This window comes from Melanotaenia boesemani, chromosome 3 (genome assembly GCF_017639745.1).
Source record: "Melanotaenia boesemani isolate fMelBoe1 chromosome 3, fMelBoe1.pri, whole genome shotgun sequence".
Taxonomy (NCBI): Eukaryota; Metazoa; Chordata; class Actinopteri; order Atheriniformes; family Melanotaeniidae; genus Melanotaenia; species Melanotaenia boesemani.
Genome location: NC_055684.1, coordinates 27,898,397 through 27,920,181, shown reverse-complemented (window position 1 = coordinate 27,920,181; position 21,785 = coordinate 27,898,397). Strand labels below are relative to the sequence as shown.

At 37.0% G+C, this 21,785-nt stretch overlaps 3 protein-coding genes across 3 annotated transcripts; 2 read left to right on the top strand and 1 right to left on the bottom strand.

Moving 5' to 3' along the window:
- Positions 1-45: 45 nt before the first annotated feature.
- On the bottom strand, positions 46-4,055 carry LOC121636969 (interactor of HORMAD1 protein 1). The gene is made up of 8 exons (XM_041980834.1): positions 3,979-4,055; positions 3,721-3,786; positions 3,450-3,591; positions 1,576-1,712; positions 1,432-1,480; positions 1,245-1,329; positions 887-1,002; positions 46-780 (listed from the first exon to the last, which is right to left on the bottom strand). Exons 2-8 carry the CDS (start codon positions 3,771-3,773, stop codon positions 46-48), a joined length of 1,317 nt encoding a protein of 438 aa, XP_041836768.1. The 5' UTR covers positions 3,774-3,786; positions 3,979-4,055.
- A 566-nt stretch (positions 4,056-4,621) lies between these two features.
- On the top strand, positions 4,622-12,451 carry c3h1orf159 (chromosome 3 C1orf159 homolog). Its single transcript, XM_041981020.1, has 9 exons — positions 4,622-4,829; positions 7,629-7,710; positions 7,786-7,870; positions 9,005-9,100; positions 9,525-9,581; positions 9,751-9,885; positions 9,984-10,009; positions 10,099-10,123; positions 10,333-12,451. Exons 2-9 carry the CDS (start codon positions 7,639-7,641, stop codon positions 10,434-10,436), a joined length of 600 nt encoding a protein of 199 aa, XP_041836954.1. The 5' UTR covers positions 4,622-4,829; positions 7,629-7,638; the 3' UTR covers positions 10,437-12,451.
- A 4,851-nt stretch (positions 12,452-17,302) lies between these two features.
- LOC121637065 (PPARGC1 and ESRR induced regulator, muscle 1) lies at positions 17,303-19,850 on the top strand. Its single transcript, XM_041980967.1, has 3 exons — positions 17,303-17,726; positions 17,851-17,967; positions 18,328-19,850. Exons 1-3 carry the CDS (start codon positions 17,405-17,407, stop codon positions 18,411-18,413), a joined length of 525 nt encoding a protein of 174 aa, XP_041836901.1. The 5' UTR covers positions 17,303-17,404; the 3' UTR covers positions 18,414-19,850.
- Positions 19,851-21,785: the final 1,935 nt, after the last annotated feature.

The following is a 21,785-nucleotide window of genomic DNA, read 5'->3' as shown; positions in this document are numbered from 1 at the left end:
ATTCTCGTAAGAGAACTAAACTAATTATGTAGAATTGAACCATTTTCACTCATCCCCTAAGTCAGAATCGAACAGCTGCCACAGGCCTCCCAGTTTAACTGGACTCGCCACGTTTGACTGGCCTGCCAGTGTCTCCAAGATGGGTTCGATTTCTGTGAGGCACTCAGGGCTGCTGCTGTACGGAGAGAAGTAGCTTACAGGGTTGATAAAACATTCTGAAGTTTCACCATATCTGCTACCTCTGTCCAGTTGCATCAGACTGTCTGAGCTGAGGTTGAGCTTGTTTGTCAATTTGTTCTGATTGCAACGCTCACGAAGAGGTGTCAAAAGTTTCTGCTGTTTGTTGCAGTTATTTGCAGGCTGACTATTTTCATCTGAGACTGTGTACTTTCTCCTCTGTGGGGGCACCAGGGGTCTCTTTTTGCTTCTCCTGCTCAGAGTTATTTTCTTTCTTCCAAGGGCATGCTTGTGTTCCTGAGGAAAAGCTTTGGCCTGATGGTGGTCACGGTTGTTTGATGCACATGTAAGCTCGTTGCCTTCAACTTGGTCATCCTGCAGGGTGTTGGACACAAACTGCTCCAGCTTTGGTGATGTCTGGATGGCACTGTCCATCACTCTCTCAGGGTTGGTTTTGGCTGAATGCTCAGAGACGACAGTGTTGAGCAGCTTCAAAGCTTCTTCGAGAATGTGTCTCTCTCTTTCCTGCTTTTCTCTCAGACACTCCAGACTACTTTTTAGGCTTTGTAGGTGTGAGTCAAACTCTGCTGTGGTGTCCCCATTCTACAGAATAAAAATAAAAACTCATTAGTCAACATAAACATATGTTTGCCTCTTTGATCTGTGTTTACCTCAGTAAAAATGCAGATAACAGTGTCATTCTTTTCACCTTCTGCACCCTTTCCTCCAGCTCTGTCAACACTTGTTTCTGGGAGTTTACTTTATCTACCAATGTCTCAAACTTCTGGGAAATGTCATTCTGAAGACCCTTTAAATTGTTTTCCACTGTCATGAATGAAAAAAAAAGAGAATATAAGTTAGTATGCAAAAATTACAATTTGCAGTGAAGTCAATATACTCAAATTCTGTGATGCTTTTTTAATCATTAGACAAAGAGCACCATCTACTGGTGATTACACAACCTGCAAGCTGCCTTTTTTCAGTCAAACTGTATTAGTTGGAGTCATAAAATGCAGAAAGCTATTCAATTACTTAAAATATACATATCAGTATAGTTGGAAACTTACATGTTGCTGCAATATTGTGCATTTTTTCAAAGACTGTTTGGCACACAGCTGTATTTGCTTCAGCACTGGTGACCAGTTGCTTAATCTGGAAAACATTCTTGTTTTTCATGTCAATGATAATGATGTAATAAAGTAACGAAAACAAATAAAAATACAAAAAACAGAATGGCTTCTTGTCAGCACTTACAGTGATCAGGGTTTTTCTGATTAATTGTGATTCTTTGGCTAAAATATCACTATAAAAAAATTTAGAAATTGTGAGAGTGGAAAAAAATATTTTTTAAATCACAGAATTAATTAATTGTATATTTCAAGGAATAAATAGACAAACCTGTCATTTTTTTCTTTAGCCTTTTCCTTGTCCTCTTCAAATTTCCCCAGTAAACCAGAAGTTTTGGTTTTGTCCTTATAGTCTCCAAACAGGAGTGGTTTAGTGTGGTAACTGTTTACAAACTTTAAATCACTCCCCTAAATAGACAAAACACAGAGGTGAGTATATAAAGACAAATAACTGTTTTCCACATGTGTTATTAAAGTAAGCTTGTTTGTACTTAACACACTCAGCAAAACAGCAAGAATGTGTTTTTACCATTTAATATTCATACAACACTACCATCATTATCCACGATTATTTGCAGTATTACACATTATATAGAATGCAACAAGAACATGGAGATAACATGCAAACTCCACACAGGAAGGTCCCAGCTGACGTTTAGATCATGAACATCCAGCAGCAGTGATAACCACCACACCACTGCTGTATCTGAGCTGGACTAAACACCAACTTTGAATAAATACAGCATTTTACTTTAGCTGGGATTGCCTGTATCAACTGGTAGTTAATGTAACTATGTTACTGCTACATGGTTAAGCTCTACTAAGTTTGCAAGAGTCCTTTTTTACTATTGCAGCTCAGAAAAGATCTTTGAAGATCAGGGAGGTTTGATAGACTTCAGGAGGGCTTGCATCTATAGAGAGGGCCCATAGCATGAAATACCAGTGTCCACATCGCTGATGATCTCACCCCAACCAGCAACACCACAACAGTTGTGAAAAAAGCACAGCACTGGCTTGCACTCCACACAGACTATGGAAAACTAGCTTTCCCACCTCACACCTCCTCTTTTTCTACAGTGATTAATTAGAAAGTAATTAATCACCTACAGCTTCACCTCCTGGTTCTGGGGATGCAGTGCCCAGGAACAGAAACAGTTATACCAGCAGCACTGCATCAAAATCTAGGTAACCTTCTTTTGTTCTAAATCCTATTGAGCATCTTTGGAAGGAGCTGAAACATTTTTATTTATTATTTTTGTCAGATTCAAGTTATTTCTGTGATCATTGTGAGTTTTCTTTCATTAACCGAAGGGTAACAACAATTTTATCCACGTCTGTATATATTTCTCTACAGTTCACACCAACATTAGCCAACTTCAGTTAAGTTTCTCTTTAGCACAATGTCCCAGAAGCATCTTAGCAGTTTTATTATTCAGTGTTTTCAAACTTACAAAATGTTCATCTCTTTTACTCTCATACTAGTATTGCTGATGCTCAGACAACTCTTGGAGCAAAAACTGGGAGCAATCAGCTATATTTTATGCAGTAAAAACATCGTTTATTGGTTAATTTACAATGAGCATCCATTTCTGTTGTATAGCGCTCAGTTCAATTCAGGGTCACAGGGAAGCTGGAGTCTATCCCAGCTATTAACAGGCAAGAGGCAGGGTACACCCTGGACAGTTCGTCAGTCCATCGCAGAACACTGAGTATCTCTGTATTATTTATTTTGTTTTGCATGATTAACTCATGTAAATTAGTTGGGTGCAAAAATTTTTCTGTTAAAGTTGCATTTTTGTATATTTTATGTTACTGCACATGAACAAATTTGTTGTTTAATTACTTTGGCCATTTCATTAATGTGATTAGATTATGCAAAGATATTTATTTGCTTTCTTTTTCTGAAGATGCTTTAAAATCCGTACTCACAACCAGGAATGTTAGTAATCACATGCAGTATATAATATCAACAAATTTGTAGAACATTAACTTTTTCCTTATTTTTTTAATCAAAGCTGTATTTAAACTTTACTGTTACCTAAGTGTAAATATTAAGTTAATAATTTGATTTAACTTAATTAAGTTCTTGTCAATGGAGAGCATTACAACAAAGACGTGCAGGAAAAAAAAGATAAAGACACTCACCTCTTGTGAACTTTGTTGTGAGTTTTTGGATGACAAACTGAATTCCTGAGATGTGCTCTGGGAATTTTCAATCCAAAATTGAGACCCAAAGAAAAGCTGAGAATCTGTCAAACTGGAGCAGCCATTGGTAGCCACATTTCTGCTGATTGTTTGATTCCCCCAAGAGGTTTGTTGAGTAAAAATACAAACAATGTTAAATGTTTAACAAAACACTGTTTAACAGTATAATAATGTAGCAAAAGCTGATGCTATTATTTTTCAGATTTGACACCTGTTTCCAGTTGAGATGCTCAGCATCTCTTTTATGTTCTTCACATGATTCATTGCATTTAATTTCCTGTTTGTAAAGAAAACAAGTTAGCCAAGCTTTCATCCAACTATGTTTTTTTATGGTTGACATTAAGGCTTCATTAGCTAAATGTTTACTAGTACAAATCTTACTAAATAGTTACAACACAAAAGTCATTAAGTGTAAAAGTAGCAAAGTGGATTAAATATTTAACGCTGATATAATTTTGAAACAACTCACAGATGACAGAGATTTTAGAAACAGCGGGTAGCTAACAAGTGTTTTTGAAATTCCCGCCGTTTTGCCTGCTATGACGTTGCATTCACGAGCCGTCGACAAACTCCTAACATACCACATGGAACTACCAGAACAAAAACATTAAACACATACAGTTAGGCTTTCCTGTCTTTTCTATTTCTGGGCACTATAACTCCAACAACGTGTAATTGTGGGGCAACACTTCAGCAGGTACAAAAGTAAGAGAGCTAATCAAATGTAATGGATTCATGTGTGTGACACAATATAACTCACAATCACTTTGATTCAATTTGCAAACAATTTGGCAGACTCTAATTTATAATAATGTGGTAACCCACTATTTTATTATTGTACATATTTTAAAATATATATATATAGCGTCGACGCTGGATTAAAAAAAAGATATTTAAAAACAATTGTTGCAAAAAAAATCATGTCACAAGCTACAACACAACCAAAATTACATTATTTAAAGCAAATGACAGAACTATTTATTTATTATCAATTTTTATATATGACTACGAGAAAGTGTAAAGATTGTTCCATTAATTTTTAAAACTCTCTTTATTTGGATGTAAACAACGGAAATAGTCGGCCGCCTTTCTTTACTTTGAAAGTCCCGGAAGTACACATGCTAAACGAAAACAAGAAGGTACACGAAGCTATGAGCTGTAGGGCTGTGCTTGCTTGTGTCTGGACTGCATCGCTGAGTTGATGACAAATTTATCAAGAAATATATCCGACTGTGTGGTGAATCATTAACAGCAGAAAGAGCTGCTGGTTATTAAACCACACCCAGGAGTTTGGTCAGGCCAAAGCCTCGTGTTTGACTAGTGAGTGAACTTTTTGTTTATCAAATATTAAGCATTGTGGAGACGTTCAGTTATACGCAATAATGCGATACTGATTCAGATATATGAGCACATCTGCCTCATTAAGGTTGGTATAAGTCTTTCTGATCTGAATGATTTCACTTTCAGGTTGTTAATAATGCCGTGACAGGTGCTAGCTAGCTTAACACCTTGTATCACTCCATCAACGTTAGCCCACAGATACCCCCTTTCTTACTTTTCTTTGAAATAATACTCTTCTGTTTACGTTGTATCTCTGTGTTAAATGTGAATATGTTGACAGGCAGTTGTAAGGTCAAGACAAGAAAAAACAAGTTGTTCGTTGACTTTGTTTTTAAGATTGTGTTTTTTTAAAATGCCTTCCATAGGTATTCCTGTCGGGTGATTTCTTAAAATCATACATTTTGCTCACTGATTTTTATTCTTTTTTTCCACTTTATCCTAAGTAGCTATCTTCTTTTTTGTTTGTTTGTTTTTTTGTTTAGAGAGAGACAGTCCTCTGACTTACAAGTGAAAAACTTGACAAGAAACTGCTAAATTAAAGTTTCTGCTAATCCTCCTTTCAGTTATCATCCTAATAAAAGACTAAGCATACGTAATTAAATGTACATTTTAGGATTTTTGGATATGCCCTGACTAATCATTTACAGTTCATGAGAAAAGTATGGGAATATCTGTGCTAAGATCTCCAGAAAGCTACTCAAAATCTGGTATTTTTACTTAGAAGAAATTGGACATGTAGGTTATAGTTTAAATAATGGCAACTAAAATTAAATTGGGTAGACTAAACAACCGCTTTACAACTGCATAACATTACAGGAGAACCAGCTGGTTGGGCGAAGGCTCAGTACTTCTCAGTACTTCATCTACACTGGAGGGAGAATGAACATCCTTTTGAGGACATTAATATCCATATTCTGTACAGGGAAGACCGGTTGTTGGAGGAAGAGGAGCTACACTCCACACAAACACTGACTTATTGTCAAACAGGAAAAACCAACTTTGTAGAAAGCCGATGTCAATTGTCACTTACTATGGAGCTTTGACTCTCCTTCCCAGCTGTTTTTACAACGATTCACACTTTGGATCTTGAGACCACAACATGTTGGTAGACAACTCATCAGTGTTAGTGACCTAAACAACCCACACAATAAGCAAGTGAGTTAGTGACACACATGTCCTCAACGACCTTAATGAGTCGCCTAATACTCCAGCCACAGCTTAGACGCCTGAAAAAGCCTCTTGCCTGAGAGGTGACTGTCTTCAAAGACCAAGAAAAGAAGTCCAATTACCCTTATTTAAACATTTAAGATTGCCTTCACCTGGATGACTGAGGTGGCTAATGTGGTTATAGTTGTGACATTCCCTGTACACCCCAAGTTGGAAGTGTTTGAAATATAGGGTGACAAAGTGAGATCTTCTCAGTTAAGTTTGGTATCTGAACCATTCCCAGATCCCATCGACTGTCACTTCACTTTAAAGAAATTATTACAAAGATAAGCAAACCTCAAAAGGCTAAAATCTTAAATATTTAGTAAATTAAATGTTTTAAGGCAGAAATGTTGGAAGTTTATGTCTGACATTGTCAGAAAACTATTGGCATAGCATTAATGATGGATTGTGATATAACTCCAGAAAATCATTAACTTGACCATGATGTTAAAAGTCCATGTATCCCATAAGAATGGTGATCACCAGGTTTAACTGCTACACAGCATTGCTTCAATGGCATGTTTTCAACAGTTTATCTAATAGTTAATCCATCATGTATTTTAATCCTAACTAAAATTCAGCCCTTTTAACCAGAAATTAGGTGAATTAACAATCAATGATGTAGATTTATAGATGAAAAATAGATCTGTTATCTGTTATTATGGAACAATTTTAATATCTAAAAATGCCTTTTATCAAGTTAAACTTTGTGAGCAGCTTTCATAAACATCATTCAGATATTAACTTATCAATTTTCACAACTAACAGTTTTTTTTTGCTTCATTACTCTCTCGTCTTTCTGATTTCAGCATTTGCCCAACCATACAACTGGCTTTTCTTATGAATAAAGTGTTAGGTGATTAGTTTATTTTCAGCAGAAGCATCAAGTGACTCATAAAAGACCCTTATGTTTGTTTGCAGTGTGCATGAGGAGGAAAGCCTGAGTTTTGTTTTTAAGCTAGATAACACAAAGAAAGACTGGCTATGCTGAACTTTCTTCGTAGCAAACCTTTCAGGATGTTCTTCAATCCACAATAGGAGAAATTATGTATAAATTAAGGAAGTTCAGAGCTATTTTGAGCCTTTATGAGTTCTGCAAAGATGAGATCATAAAAGATCACACTGAGATCATAAAAGAGGTGACAGAGTACCCAGGAGTAGAAACAAGCACTTCCAGTTGCTCTAAACTTCCTAAAACTGTTTATGTATTCACTATAGGAAAAAATAGAATAAATATGAGTAACAAAGAAGTGCCTTCACACCACACATTTGTGTGCCAATATTCTGCAGAGAGCTGAGACCAAATTTACTGTGGAAAAAAAGAAATAGAGACACTGCACACATGAACAAAACTTCATCCAATTTTAGGGCTGTTTAGTTGGTTTGGGGCTGGTTTGCTATCTCAGAACTTCAAGAATCCAAGAAAAAATTCACATTTGTATCAAGAACAAGGTACTAAACTTAAAGTTCTCCCCCGAGACAGCATTGTCCCATCCGGTTAAATGTGTTAAAGTGTGTCCTGTTCTGTGTGATTGAGCCATATTTAATGCAAATGTGTTTCATCTCCAGGGGTTCGAGTATGGCTCTGTCATTCCTTTTAGTCTTTGCTGCCACCGTGATTCTCATCAGACCTGAGACACCTGTAACAAAGGTAGAAAACAGAGGGAACATATTTGCTCCATTCCTGTTCCACAGGTTTCTTACTTCATGCATACTCTGTTCACAGGCCCTGCCTCAGAACTCACTTGAGTGCTGCAGCGAGAAACAGAAAGTCAATAGTTCATGCTCAAATGATACTCACTGTGAACCAGGTAATGTGGCTGCTTTAATGACTTAATAAAAAGAGTGTGAAACTATGTAAAAAGATCTGACCACTAACTGTAGGACAGAGCGTCTATTCAATGCTCAGCTTAAAAGAGATTTGTCTAAATTAAAGAGAAAGGGTCACTTAAATACAGTTACAAAACATAATGTGATTTGCTGTTGATGCATCTTTTGTATGACAGACATCTGCATCTGGCTGGGCTCACAGAGCTAACTTACTGGGTTTGAATGATCAAGGGAATATAAAATCAACCAATTCTATGATCTGGTACATCTTTACCCTGTGTATAATGTTTTTGTATGTGATCCCTGACAAATAATCAAGAAATGAAAGAAAGATTTAACACAAAATTCATTTTTGTTGAGGCCATCTTGCAGAATTTCTTCACAGTAAAACTTTAAATCATTTCAAATGAACTTTTTAGCGTTGGTGGGTGTCAGGGAATGAATGGATTTATTATGGCTTCTGAAGAGGAGAATGCTAAATAAAGTTTAAGAAACACTGGTTTGTAGTAAAAGTGCAAGAACAGTTACACAAGTGTGGTCTTCTCTTGTAGCCATGCGCATAGCCGCTGGCAATTTGTGAGACTTGCTTTGTGTCTGACAGTAACTGTAGCTCAGTAACAAGCAAACAGAGCGGAAGGTTTGTTTTTAACTTGTATAAAGAGCTGCTGTTACATCATGTACATGATAGGTTTTGTACAGATGTGTGTTATGAAAGTTCAGCACAAATATCCCATGAAAGACAATTTATTTTATTTGAAAGAATTGACTCAGAACTTGGACATAAAGTAAGACACAGGACAAACATCATTAGGACGTTTGCTTCGATTCTAGTTGATATTTTATTAAACAATAAAAAGATTTAAACAGTTTAAGAACCTTTGTGCCCTGTTGCTATGCTGAAAATTAAAAGAAAAATTTAGCTTATTCAAATGTGAATATACAGTCTTTTGTGTTAGAAATAACAAAATTTAATTTAATATTTCAAACTATGCCTTTACAGTGGAAAAATGCAGGTTGTTATAACAACTTTTTCTTTAAGTTTATTCTGTGGGATAGCATTTAATTTAATCATATCAAACAGTGTGGATTATATACCCTTCTCTTGAACTCCTCAGGATGCTTCTTCCGTGTCCTGGAAAACAGCAACACTGCCTGCATCTTCTGTGACTCGGCAGCTTTGGATTTGGAGAATGTGACGGTCTGCACCTACAGTAAGGATTCTTCTCTCTGCTGGGACATTGCTCTACGACTGCTGGGTCACAAATTCTAATTGTTAAAAAAAAAAAATTTTCAGTTTATTGGGGTGTTTTATTTCTTATTTAAAAAAGGAAGGAAAACAAAAAGATCATGTAAATACATTTGGATTGGGTGAAAGCTTTCGTAATGCACATAACAGCTTAGGGGGATGTCGGTGGGTCGCCATAGATTAACTGTTGAAATTACTTTCATTAAGTAAAATATGTCAAATTTGAGATAAGTAAACACTTTTTTGTTTGGAATCTGTCCTAGAGGACAACACTTTTCTTCTTCTGTTGTCTTAGTGAAGTGGTCATACATCGCATCAAAAGTGTCCCATACAGTAGATTTTTTTGACTGTCTCATATTCAGCAACTTTGTTGTTTTTGTGCTTCCCAGACTACACCGTGGAGCGGAAAAATCATACAACAGTAACTACCGTTTCTCCTAAAATTGGTAAGAGATCTACCCTTGTTAGACCATTGTCATGTTGTCGGCATTTATTGTACAAAACTTAAAATTTTAATTTGAAGAGATATGTTTTCTGTTTATATGTTAGGAGCAAAATTCTGTAGCAGTTGGCATTGGTCATATTTCTTGTGCATTATTTCCTGTTTTGCTGCAGGAGGCCCAGGTGTGGCAGCCTCTCTTCTTCTGGGAACTCTGTTGATCAGTCTGTTCCTGATTCTTTCTGTTGCCTCCTTTTTCTACCTCAAACGCTCCAACCGGCTCCCGAGCATCTTCTACCGTCGCAACAAAGGTGAGAGCTGCACAGTTCAGATACTGTGGTTAAACAACATTATGTTGCTGCTTTGCTTTAATGGCGTTATTTATTTTTTGGGGGGGGTATTTTTACAGCCTTCATATTTCAACCAAGTGAGACAGTAAGTGTTTTAGGTCATGCTTGTAGCTAATCATATAACTTGATGCCTTTTAAAGGGTGTACTTAAATCTTTGTTGTTTTCCCTTCTAGGCTGTGATGATCCCCTCATCAACAGGTAAGGCAGCAACACCACCTATAAAATACCTGTTTTAACACTCTGAGCTTGCTGAACAGGTTATAGTATCATGCAGTTATTGAGCAATGCTTGCAGCTGTGAAGGGAACTCTGTTGTAGCCATTAAAGAAATCTCTCATCACAACTTGAGCTCTTTGTAACTGCACAAAAACATTACACATCCATGTATATTCTTCTTTTCTTTTGCAGGGAGGAAGCCCAGATATGTGAGGCGGGAGCGGCCTTCTGCAAAATCTACATTGAACAGCACCACCATCCCCACATCAGCCACGACTCAAGTGTATAATGTGTAAGAGGAGGGAGGGCATTCTGGTGCAGGAAGGAGAGAAAGCTCAGGAAGGAAGTTCAAATGCTACAGATGTGAAGTTTCAGAGGAGTAAAGGAAGACCAGCTGACTCTGAAAGCAGCAGCCAAATTTAGCTTTAGCTGCTTTCTGCTGCATTTGGGTGAATAGGGCTGTCACTTTCCCCCATTTTTTATCAGAGTATGCCATTTAAAAATATTTTAATCCTTAATTAATTTTTTTTACTCTTCATAGTGCTCAAACTTTATTGGAATATTTTTTGTGTGTGTGTGTTTTAAATAGGGTTTCTCTCTCTCTCTCTCTCTCTCTCTCTCTCTCTCTCTCTCTCTCTCTCTCTCTCTCAAAAATCACTCATAATACTCCTTTTCCACATATCAGCTCTGGTTCAGGAACCGGTTCCATTAAGTATCATGGTAAAAAAAGGATGTGCCTTGAATCTGCATGAGACATCCACCCATTTTCTGTTTCCAAAATATTTAGTGGGTTTGAAGCTAGTTTAGGTGTAGTTGAAATGCTTCGAATAGCTCAAAATGAACCCTTACCCCATACTGGTTGAGTATGGGTGAGTGCGCATGCTTTTTAATCTGTTTCTGAGTGCCAGTTGAGTCACAAAATCTAAAATGAATGTATTGAAGTCATAGTTTGACAGATGAGGTCAGTACCACTTTTAGCTTTGTAGAAAAGTGTGAAACTGTGTTTGCAAGGAAGCCAGTTAGGTTGTCTTGGGTAAAGACAGAATATCATGGAACTGCCAGCATCAGTCTGTGCAGTGGTTAAAGAGGAAAAAAGAGCTTCCAAATGCATTTTATTCCCTTTAGACAGTTGCTGGCTGTTCAGGCCTATGTTTTTAACAGATGTGTTTAAGTTGTATACCCTCTGAAGAAAAATCAAGCATTTGGGAGCTCTGATTATTATGGGAGAAAGTGACAGCCCAGTAATATTAGATGGACATTTGTTTGCCAATTATGAGGTTTTCATGTGTGCTATTTATTTGGGTTTAGTAACTGTGCACTGAGTATTACTGCTTATAATGAGGCCAATAGTGAGTGATGTCCTCTGTGAGGCAGGAATGTATTGAGGAGAGTTACTGCAGGCACTGTAGTGATAAATGATTTTTTTATGACATTTTGTCTTTCTATTGCTACCATATTTATTTTTTCTGACCAACCGAGGTGAATGTATGTCACGCGTCCAGCAAACAACAAATGAGTCTCAACTGTATTTATGGTTTACATTCCACAGGCAGAGGAAGAAATTCTGTCATCCCACTAAATGATTTGAAAATTTGTTCAACATTTTTTTTCTAAACACTTTAAACTAGCTCATCCATTTGCACTTTATTTAAATGAGGTCTCTAATTAAGGATGGATTTTGACTTTTAGATGAAAGATTTTTGTTTTTGTCCACAAGACCGTGATGTTGAATTATAAATACTACTTGATTAATATTACCTTTTGCCAAATGTCTGAAGAGAATGGCTCATACCGTAATATGCCATTACTGTGATAACTGTGCCATTATGAGCTTTAAATGCAGACCGGAAGCTTTCATTCACAACTTTATTTGTGTCGGGTAGTTGCTATTAAAATTATATCCAGTGGCCTTTACTGTATCTACAATTCTAACCAAGTTGTATTTGTAAAGTAGTATTCTCTTTTTTTTTTTTTTTTTTTTGTTTTGTTTGGTTTTGTTTTGTGTGTGTGTGTGTGTGTTTGTTTTTAATATTGACAGCACTACTACTAGAAAATAAATCATTTCCAATTTTAGTAAATATGGAGCAATCCAAAATGAGCCGGAAAACAGCAGCAATCATTCCTTGTTAATTCCTCCTTTTTGCTTCATGTGTTTTGTTGTACAGATAGGCTAAAGCTGAATATATGTACATAGATGTTTTATACAAATGATGTATTGTTTTTGTAATGATGTACATATTCTCGAGTGCCATGAAGAAAGTTCAAAAGATGTATGTATTATTAGCAGAAATAAAGCACCTTTCCACTACCAGCTGGTATTTTTGTAAAGGTGTGGTTTTTGGCTTTATACACTTATCAGATTATAACATTATGACCATTTGTCTGATGTTTTGTTGCCACAAAGGCGTTTTGATTTGAAATCCTCACATCTTCTGTAGTGGAACATGGTTCCACGCTTTCTGTCAGTCAGAGGATAAAGCGTAAAGAGTTTGTTTGGGTAGGGGAGTGGGTAACTCCCACCCTGAGGTTTTAGCAAGTTTATTTGTCCTTCAAGCTAGCCTTTAAATGCTAGTTAGCTAGCTAGGATTTGTGTTCTCTAAAACCAACTTTAGTGATTCATGAAAATAGGCTAAAATGAAATTAACATTTCACCTGGGAATGGGCTGAGCTGACCTGCCACTAGACGGACTAAGCAATTTTTTTTTATTTATTTATTTTTGCAGACTGATATATAAATTACCTAGCCTATTAGTTTTCTGTTAAGCTTGACTTTCTTTGTTATCGTGTTGAAGAATTTCTGTTTGCTGTGAAAACTTGAGTTTTCATGCTTTAAAAATTTTAAGTAATTAGAAAAACAACTCAGTATCAGTTTTATGTATTAACATAGAGGATTGATGTTTTACTTGTATTACAAATTTTTAACAGTTGCTTGAGAGTGTCAACTTAAGACATATAATTTAAATATGAGAGGTTATCATGGCTGTAGTCTGTTTAGATTGTGGAGTGTAGCTTGTTCATGGATCATCTAAGGGATTGGGCATCTTTCTCTCTCTCTAGTTGGCAAACTAGGGGCCCCCAAACAGCATCTTGTATAGGGCTCCCACATAGCACATAGCTAGAAATGACCCGGCTAGTTAGTGTAAGCAGTTTCAGAAGACTTAATCTGTCTTTAGAGGAGTATATTTGACTGATAAATGTTTATCTTGTGGTATAAACAGTGGCCTTGTATTATAATGGATTATTTAGCTCATGAATGTATTTAATGCATTGTAACGCCTGGTGATGTTTACTTTTTTGGTGGTTTTTGAGAGCACAAATGGCAGGAAAACTGCAATTACTAAAACTAGTGATCATATCACTTGAACCTTCTGTGATTTCCCAAATTTAAGAGAAAATCCAACGATGTTACTTAAATTATTTATTGTCTAAAACCACTGAAATCCCAATTAGTATTAAAAACAAAAGTAAGGAGGTAAATACAGCAAAACCAGAGAGGAAAACCAGTAGCATCCCATAATAAAACTCAGCTGTGAGAAAATAGACACTGGAAGTTTGTAAACTTAAAATAATTTAAATAATCCTAAAAACATACAAACACATTTCAGTTTAGAAATAAGAGCTGTCTTTGTTTTCAGTAGATTTTGATTTTTGATCAGATTTCAGGCAATGAAAAAACTTTAGAAAGAATTCAGGTAGAATTTCAAACAAATCTTAAGTTTTAAGACTAACAGTCTTAATATGTATATATATATATATATATATATATATATATATATATATATATATATATATATATATACATGTGTGTGTGTGTGTGTATATATGTATATATGTGTGAGTGTGTACCTCTAGTATTGGAGGGAAGGACATTAGCACTGGGAGCTACATGTGACAGGACATACTACTCTATTTATAACAGCTGAGTGTGAGGGTCGAGTCTGACATGTGCAAGGACAGATGGACATCATAGCTGAAATGTCCCTGTAGCAAAACTGTACAGACACCTTCAAAGGACACAACTTGTTGCTCTGCAACAGGTAGGCTCTTTTTACTACTGGAAAATGTCAACAAAACTGCACTGTGGCCACATGCTTCATGTTGGGCTTGAATAACGATTACTAACAAGACCTTGTGACATTGACTTGAGGGTTTAATAAGTTTATTCTAAAGATGAAAGGGTGATTATGGTGACATTTGAGTTTTTACCTATTACATTTTTACAAAAGAACTGTTGATTGTCGTCAAAATGTGCAATACACTTTAATAGATACATTTTGCCGCAATTTTCAAAGAAAAAACTTTACTCTGAGTTATATGTCTTCTTGTATCAATGTATGACTGTAGCTTTACAATGTTTACAATAAAAACAACATGCTTTATATGTTTTCATACATCTAAGTTTTTTTTTTTTTTTTTTTTCCAAATCGGATCATGTGACCCGTTTTCCACAAACAGCGTCTCAGGGTATTTTGGGGTCTTGCTCGTGACCGTGGTGCTCTGGTGTTGCTTTGCTGCTCTTAAACTTTTAACTGTTAAAGGTCTACACAACTGTTTCCAAATGGCAGGTGATAACCAACATTCAGCTTTTAAACAAATGCACATGCTCTAATTATAGCTTGAATGTGTTTATGTAACAAATATAACCCACCTAGGCTCCAGGGATGGACTGCTACATGCAGCACAAGGTGACTTAAATGACTTTTTATGCAAAACCTATATAAACCTATCCTTTTCCCAGATCAGACTGAAGGGCACGTGAGGTGTCAGAATGGATGACTTGGATCACAGCATTCATATTGCGGAGTATGACTGGAGCAGCTTCTATGATGAAAGTGAGGAGTGTAATCTGCTACAGCCTTCGCTCGCCTACTCTGATGACTCTGATCTGAGCGACTCAGAGGATTCAGGAAACTCAAGCTTAGTCTACAGCTATTGCCAGCAAGGGACACAGAGGAGCACTGATGCTGAAAGCAACACTGCAGAAGAGAGATGCACAGGGAGTGCAAAGCTACCAGATCAGCTTAACCAAAGTGACAACAAAGGACCAGTAAATAATGTTGCAACAAGTGTGAAACAAGTGGAAATGTGTGCCAGCTATCCCACCATCAACAAAGATGGTGCAAAGGTGCACATGGAGCTCGCACAAAAAATCACAGAGATGTCTGATAGCATTTTAAATACTCTGCAAACTGACCCACTAAATGTTCAGTGCTCAGGAGAGACAAAAGAGCAGACAAAAGATTGCATTCTGCAAACAGAGAGTGACCTAAAATCCACCAAGGAACCTGACCCACTTTCTTGTAACCAAATGGGACTGAGTGTGAGTGAGTTAGACATTACAGCAAGAGCCATTAGTGTTATAAAAGCAGAAAAGGAGCGCTGGTTCGTGACAGTAAATGACAATCCCACACAACAGCGAGGGCGTTCTACCTCTTTAAAAAAAAAACGCAAAATAAAAAAACCTTGTGAGGGCGGTTGTACGCACAGCCTCAGGCAGGAACGCTCAGCTGAAAATGGTGTAGAGTTGAATAAAGATAAGCATGAATCTAAGGGGGGAAGAGATGCACAGTCAAACCAAACTAAAAAGCCAGGAGGGCCTCAATGTGAGCAAATAAATGCTGTTCAGGTTGTTTCAGAGTCATCAGAAAAACTGTTAGTCCCTCAGTCTTTCAAAGAAAACATTACTGCGGAAGTAATCTATAGAAGCAAATGTGAGTCAGACAGCTCAGCATCTGCATCACCAGACACATTTATGCCTCCTCAGGTGGAGCATGTGCAGAGTAACGAACTTGATGACAGCGCTGAGCTCTTCTCTATTCACAGTTATGATTCTGAGACCTATTTGTCAGCTGCTGAATCAACAGAGGAACCTCAGTGCCTTCTTCAATGCTATCTCAAGGAACACCCACAATCCTCATTATCTCCAACATGTGACAGGCTGGCTGAGAAAACTGACACTGACCAAGCAAAAGGCAGACAGATGTATTCTCAGGAAAGAGCTCACTCCAGTGATGTAGCAGCTACAGACTGTGAAGATTATGAGAGTACTAGTGGTGAGTCTCCTGTCATGTTTCCATCTGCAGGCCAAGTAGCTATAGAAATGCCAGATGATGACTCCACATGCAAAAATGACCCATCTGTGGAAACATCTGGACCTCAAACACTCTCAGTTGATCTTTCAGAATCTGTTTGCTCTCAGGGAGATCAGCTTGCTCCTCTCTCTGTTCCTGATTTAACAGTAAGCCCTTGCTCTATGGCTGATAGCCCAGAAACTTATGCCAAAACTGCAGGTCACTCCCAACCCATCTATGCCATTTCAGCTTTTTGGGATGAAATGGAAAAACTGACAATAAATGACATTCTGCAGCTCAGGATGGGTAAAAACTCACCACCTAAACAAACCCAAGAAACAGTGAAACCTAATGCAGATGGTTTTTCAACAAACCACACTTCTAATGTTGGTCTTGTAGAATATGGTTTGGCCGACAGCAGCCTGATGGACACATCTGACCATGCAGACTCAGACTACTTCACACAGACTGATGAAGCCAAGCCAGATCACTCTGGTGGTGAGTTTTCCACCTCAGATTTTGAGGAAGAATACTGGCAGTTCATTAAGACCAATGGGAACCCCATCCCTGATCACAACAGCAATAACCAACAAAGGAACTCCTTCTTATCACATGAGGACGACTCCACAAACTCTGAAGGGAGGGAGACACCAATGCCTTTAAAATACGTTGCAGGACAACCTTTTGACAGTCAGGAGCCCCAGACTTTGACTTCATGGCCAAGAAGGTTAACAAAAAGCATCAGTATGTACAATGTACAGGCTCTCAAAACAGAAAAAGTATCTTTGCTGCCTTTACTCAGTCATGACAGCAGTTTATCTATTAGCAGGCCTCTTCCTCTGGAGGAAAATGCTGATTTGAAAGCAAGCAGTGGCCTGGAAACCCTAATTCCTGCATCTTTTTCCTCCTACACAGACTTATTAAATGCACATTACCAAATATCCTTCCCAGAGATGTTTGAATACTTTTTCACAGAGGATAACACTAACACTGATTCACTATATGCTGCTGCCTATGATCCAGAGGACATCTCAGTGGCTCCTGTCTTTGATCACAACTTCTTTTCATTTGGAGAAGATGCATCATCCTCTTCTCTACTGTGCAGGATCCCAATTTTCTCCTGCTCTCATCCTACTGTAAGAGAGCTCACATTCCCAAAACAGCACTACGTTTTGAGTGCAAACTGCGAGGAAATGGATAAAATTTCTCCTTTTAGGGTTGCATCTCATTCTTTCATCCAGACAGATCTACTTGGATGCTCGGCAGTAGCAGCGGGTGGATCTCACAGTTGGAAAAGTTTGCTGTCATTAAGGAAGATTCGCTTTCATGACAAAGGAAGCATCTGGTGCAGAGGGTCAGGAGCCTGGATGTTCCCAGTTGAGAACGAAGAGATCCCAATTAGGAGAGAGAATCAGACAGCGGTAGTGCTGAATGAGAGAAGAATATGTCCAGCTTCCTCTCAGGTGTACAGAGAGCTGAAAGAGCAGCAGAGGATCTTGGAAACTATTTGTATAAGTAAGTACTTTCAACACATCAAGAGTCATAAGCCAATCTGCAATGTAACCCTGTTTTTTTTGTTTGTTTTTTACTTTTTTCTTGTTTAAATTGAAATGTTATGTAAAATATATTTGTTTTTCAGAGCGAGAGGGCATCTTCTCCTCAGTGAAGCAGTCAGATATGTGTTTAGTCTGTATTGCCTTTGCCTCTTGGGTACTAAGATCCTCAGATCCAGAGGGTGCTGATGCCTGGAAAGCAGGTAAGAAACGTCTCTTTTATCACTCCAACAGTTTGATGGAAACTTGCTGTCTAGAATAAAGACTGTCTTCTTTTTTCTCTGGGTCTATTGAGAAAATTAGCATTTCTTATTTTTACTTTATATCACAGCTGCTGCAGGCCAGCCACATCTGTTTTTTCAACACTGCTATCTTTCCTGCTATAAAAAAAATCTCCATGAAAATTGCATCACAAATCAAAATGGCATTTTTATAATAGAATATTTAGCCATTCATGCAAATCATATGACAGGACAAATAAGCTAGCATAACTTGTGTAGAAAGAGTCAAATCTGTTGACTTTATATCTAATTCAAAGTAATCTTTATTGATTCCTTTTCCAGCTCTACTAGCAAATGTGAGTGCTCTATCAGCTATTCAGTATCTGCGGCAGTATGTGAAGAAAAAGGATCCTCCTGATGACCTCTGACATGTACACAGAAAGTCATTTCCAAACATTTTCACTTGGGTCCATCCATAGAAAAAGATTTACTACTGAAGCTAATGAACGCAGGAAAAAACACACTTCCATATTACAATACAGTTAAACCCAGAAATTATCCACTACAGTGATATAATGAAGATGAGGTCTAATAATGGAAATATTTCTAATGTTTCTACTGTTTGAGTTTGAGATATTTGGTAAAATATTCAAAAGTCTGCTGTGTCATTCCTGAGCGCCAACAGGCTCTTCTGCAAATTAATAATTGAAAAAGTCACACACTTTTTACACTGGGTCGCATGTTTCTTCATTACACTGGAATCTGTGTGGGAACCTTTTCCCTTAAATACATACGCACAAAATCCCTGACAGATGCACCATGTACTCATGTATGACTGACCTTTGCTAAAAGAATATTAAACTAAACTGTCCTCCGCAGGATTATATTATATGACACTATATTGGACAGATGGCCAGGACTTATATTCTCAATTGGAACAGGAATGGGGTTAAAAGCAAGAAACAGGGTAGAATTGTCAGAAGACAGTTTCAGGATTTTAGGAGAAAAATATATTATTGTCAGCTTTATTGATTAAGTAATAAGTCTCTAGGTTTGGTATACCTCCTTTGGGTATGCTTTTTAGTAAATGGACCATAATGTACAGATGCCACATTGGTTTTATGCAAATCTCCTGGTTTTATATGTTTTACTGCTGCAGTTGTGCTCAACTGTATCTGCAGTTTGTAGATTTTGAAAGCAAACTGATGCAAAGTGTGTGAGGAATGAAAGCAAAAAGTGGGCTAAAAAGGTAGAAAAAAAGATGTGCTGTATATGTTGGTCTTATTTGAAAGTGCAGCATGTTGTACAGTATGGAAGGATGGTGTGTCTGCTACGCACGCTAGAAATGCTCAATTTTTTCCCCTTGAAATGTTATTTGAGTGATTTTTACTAGAATGCCACTAGAAAGTCTGCTGTTTTTAAACAAAGCACAAGTCAATAGAACTAAAATAATAGAAGATCAGAGATTAGCTTGACAAATGGGAAAAAAAAAATAGTTACATTAGTATTTTCTTGCTTCTGGCTTCATTAATCAACTCAGAACTTTTTGAATTTATATCAAGGCTTCTAGTGGGGATCCTCACCCACGTTTTGAGAACCAGTTGTTGGTCTAAAATGCTGTAGAGTCAAAAGACTAGCACAGGATTCGATGTCAGGCTGCAGTGAAGCAAATGTAAAGTCAAAGATTTTTGCACAGATGGCTTTTATCAAATAAAAAATGTGAATAAATAAATAAATAAATAAAAAGACATTTTCCCTTTGACTTTTTTAAACTGTTGCTAGTCATCTTTCAATGATTGTGTAAACATGATATAATTGTTGTCATATTTTAAATTTGCCTGTAAAGACTGGACTTCAAATGATGTGATTCAAAACCATGCATATGCTAATCCGCTGTGTTCAAGTTCATGAGTGCAGTAAGTGGCACTTAAATTTCCCACAATATAGTTAGGTTCAGAAAAGTTTGATCTTTGCTCCAATTCTGACCATCAAAGAATGAGTTTCCTTTCTTGTTTTGCTTTGCCAAGACTTTACTGCCGCTGTCTAAAGTTTTTACTCTTTCTGCCATTTGTTTTATTCTTAGAAAGAGAAATACAGTTTTATTAGGAGAAATCAGATGATTAACTCATATATTCTGAATATTAAATTTTTTTTTCCAATTCCTGAGTTACTTACCAAATATGCTTTGAACACTGTCAAGTGAGCTTTGTTTTCTTTTTTTTTTTTTCTTTTTTTGAGCAGACAAATTAAACTCTTCACACTCCAGAGTTCATGCAGCTGTTTCTGTCTTCTGTCACACCATAAACACTTTAGACCCAGCACTAATTGAAGACATGCATGTCCATACCAGAGCATATCTCCATGTGTTGTAGTGGGCTTCAGATGACCCATACACTGAAACAAGTCTACCCTTTTATGAAATCATGGTAAACTTGAGTAAAGGTGTTCTATCCTTCTTAAGTATATTTTATGTAGTATTTTTATATGGATATTTAGGTAATGTATGTATGTTTGGATGTAGTATGTATATTGATATGGATATTTAAGTTGTATATATATATATATATTAAATTTGGATAAATATGTAGTATTATGTAGTAATCACCAGCAGCTGGGCTCAGTGTTCATCTAAGCCTTTTTAGGTTGCTAGATTACTAGGACATTTCTTCTTTTCGTAGAATGATCTAAACTGTTGTCTTGGCCACTTCCAACACTCCCATTACCTGCTGGGGTATTTTTCTTTCTGTGGACTTTCTGTGACTTTCAGTTGAAATGAAAGCTTGTTTAAAAGCTTGCTGTGGGCAACACCATCCAAATTCAATTACACATTCTAGACATTTATTATGTTTGACTGATGAAAGTGATTGGAAAGGAAGTGCACACATCTGTGCATGAAGCAGCTTCCAAGCAATTTGACTGCATTCAAGCTCCTGAGAAGTGGCTGTGATTAATTCAAACCTCCAATTAAAGTTTAACGTGTGCATTTTAAGCTTATATCCAATAATATTATGTAAATGTAACTCAGTAAGGCTTTATTTTAGCTTAAATAAATAGGGTCAGAACATTTTCATGCCATATATTCTCCAAAGCAGTTTGTATGTGCAGCAAGCAAAATAAATGCAACTGAATACAAAAGCTTTTAAAGAGGGCCCACAGCATGTTTTCACTGTTTACTGGTACATTTGCAGTGTTAAAACTATGTTTGATCACCTTAAACATCCCTGAATGCTTAACAAGAAGATATATGTACATCTTTAAGTTTTCTCTGGAATGCATAAATCATGTTTTTAAACCTCAACTGATAGCAGCTGGCAAAGGCTCCAGTCATCTCTGCTATCCTAAATCTAAAATCTAATTTTAGAATGGAGATATCTTAAAGAAAATGTGTTTATGGCTGAGAATGCAAGTTGACCTTTTTCTACTTTCAGTCATCTTAGATCAGTGGATGCAGTTTGTTTTTCCTGATCAATAACAAAGACGTGGAAATGTATAAATTTGTTCAATACATTTTATGGACGACTGTTATATGAACAAAGACCAAAGCTGGTTCTGCAGGGAAACTGAGGCTAAATGTTCCATCAGCCTGAACCTTAAAGGTGTGCTATGATTTTCTGACTTTAAAACCACACGTTCATGATTAGTTTGATGGCACAGTGAAACTTATTATTTTTCATTTCTGAAGCCTTCATTGCCTAGCAGCATCCTGAGGCTGAAACCACACTTGTCACAAGCTAGCAAGAAGATATCAACACATCGGCCGTTTTGAAAGTACACTGTGGCTGATTCAGCGAAGAAATATA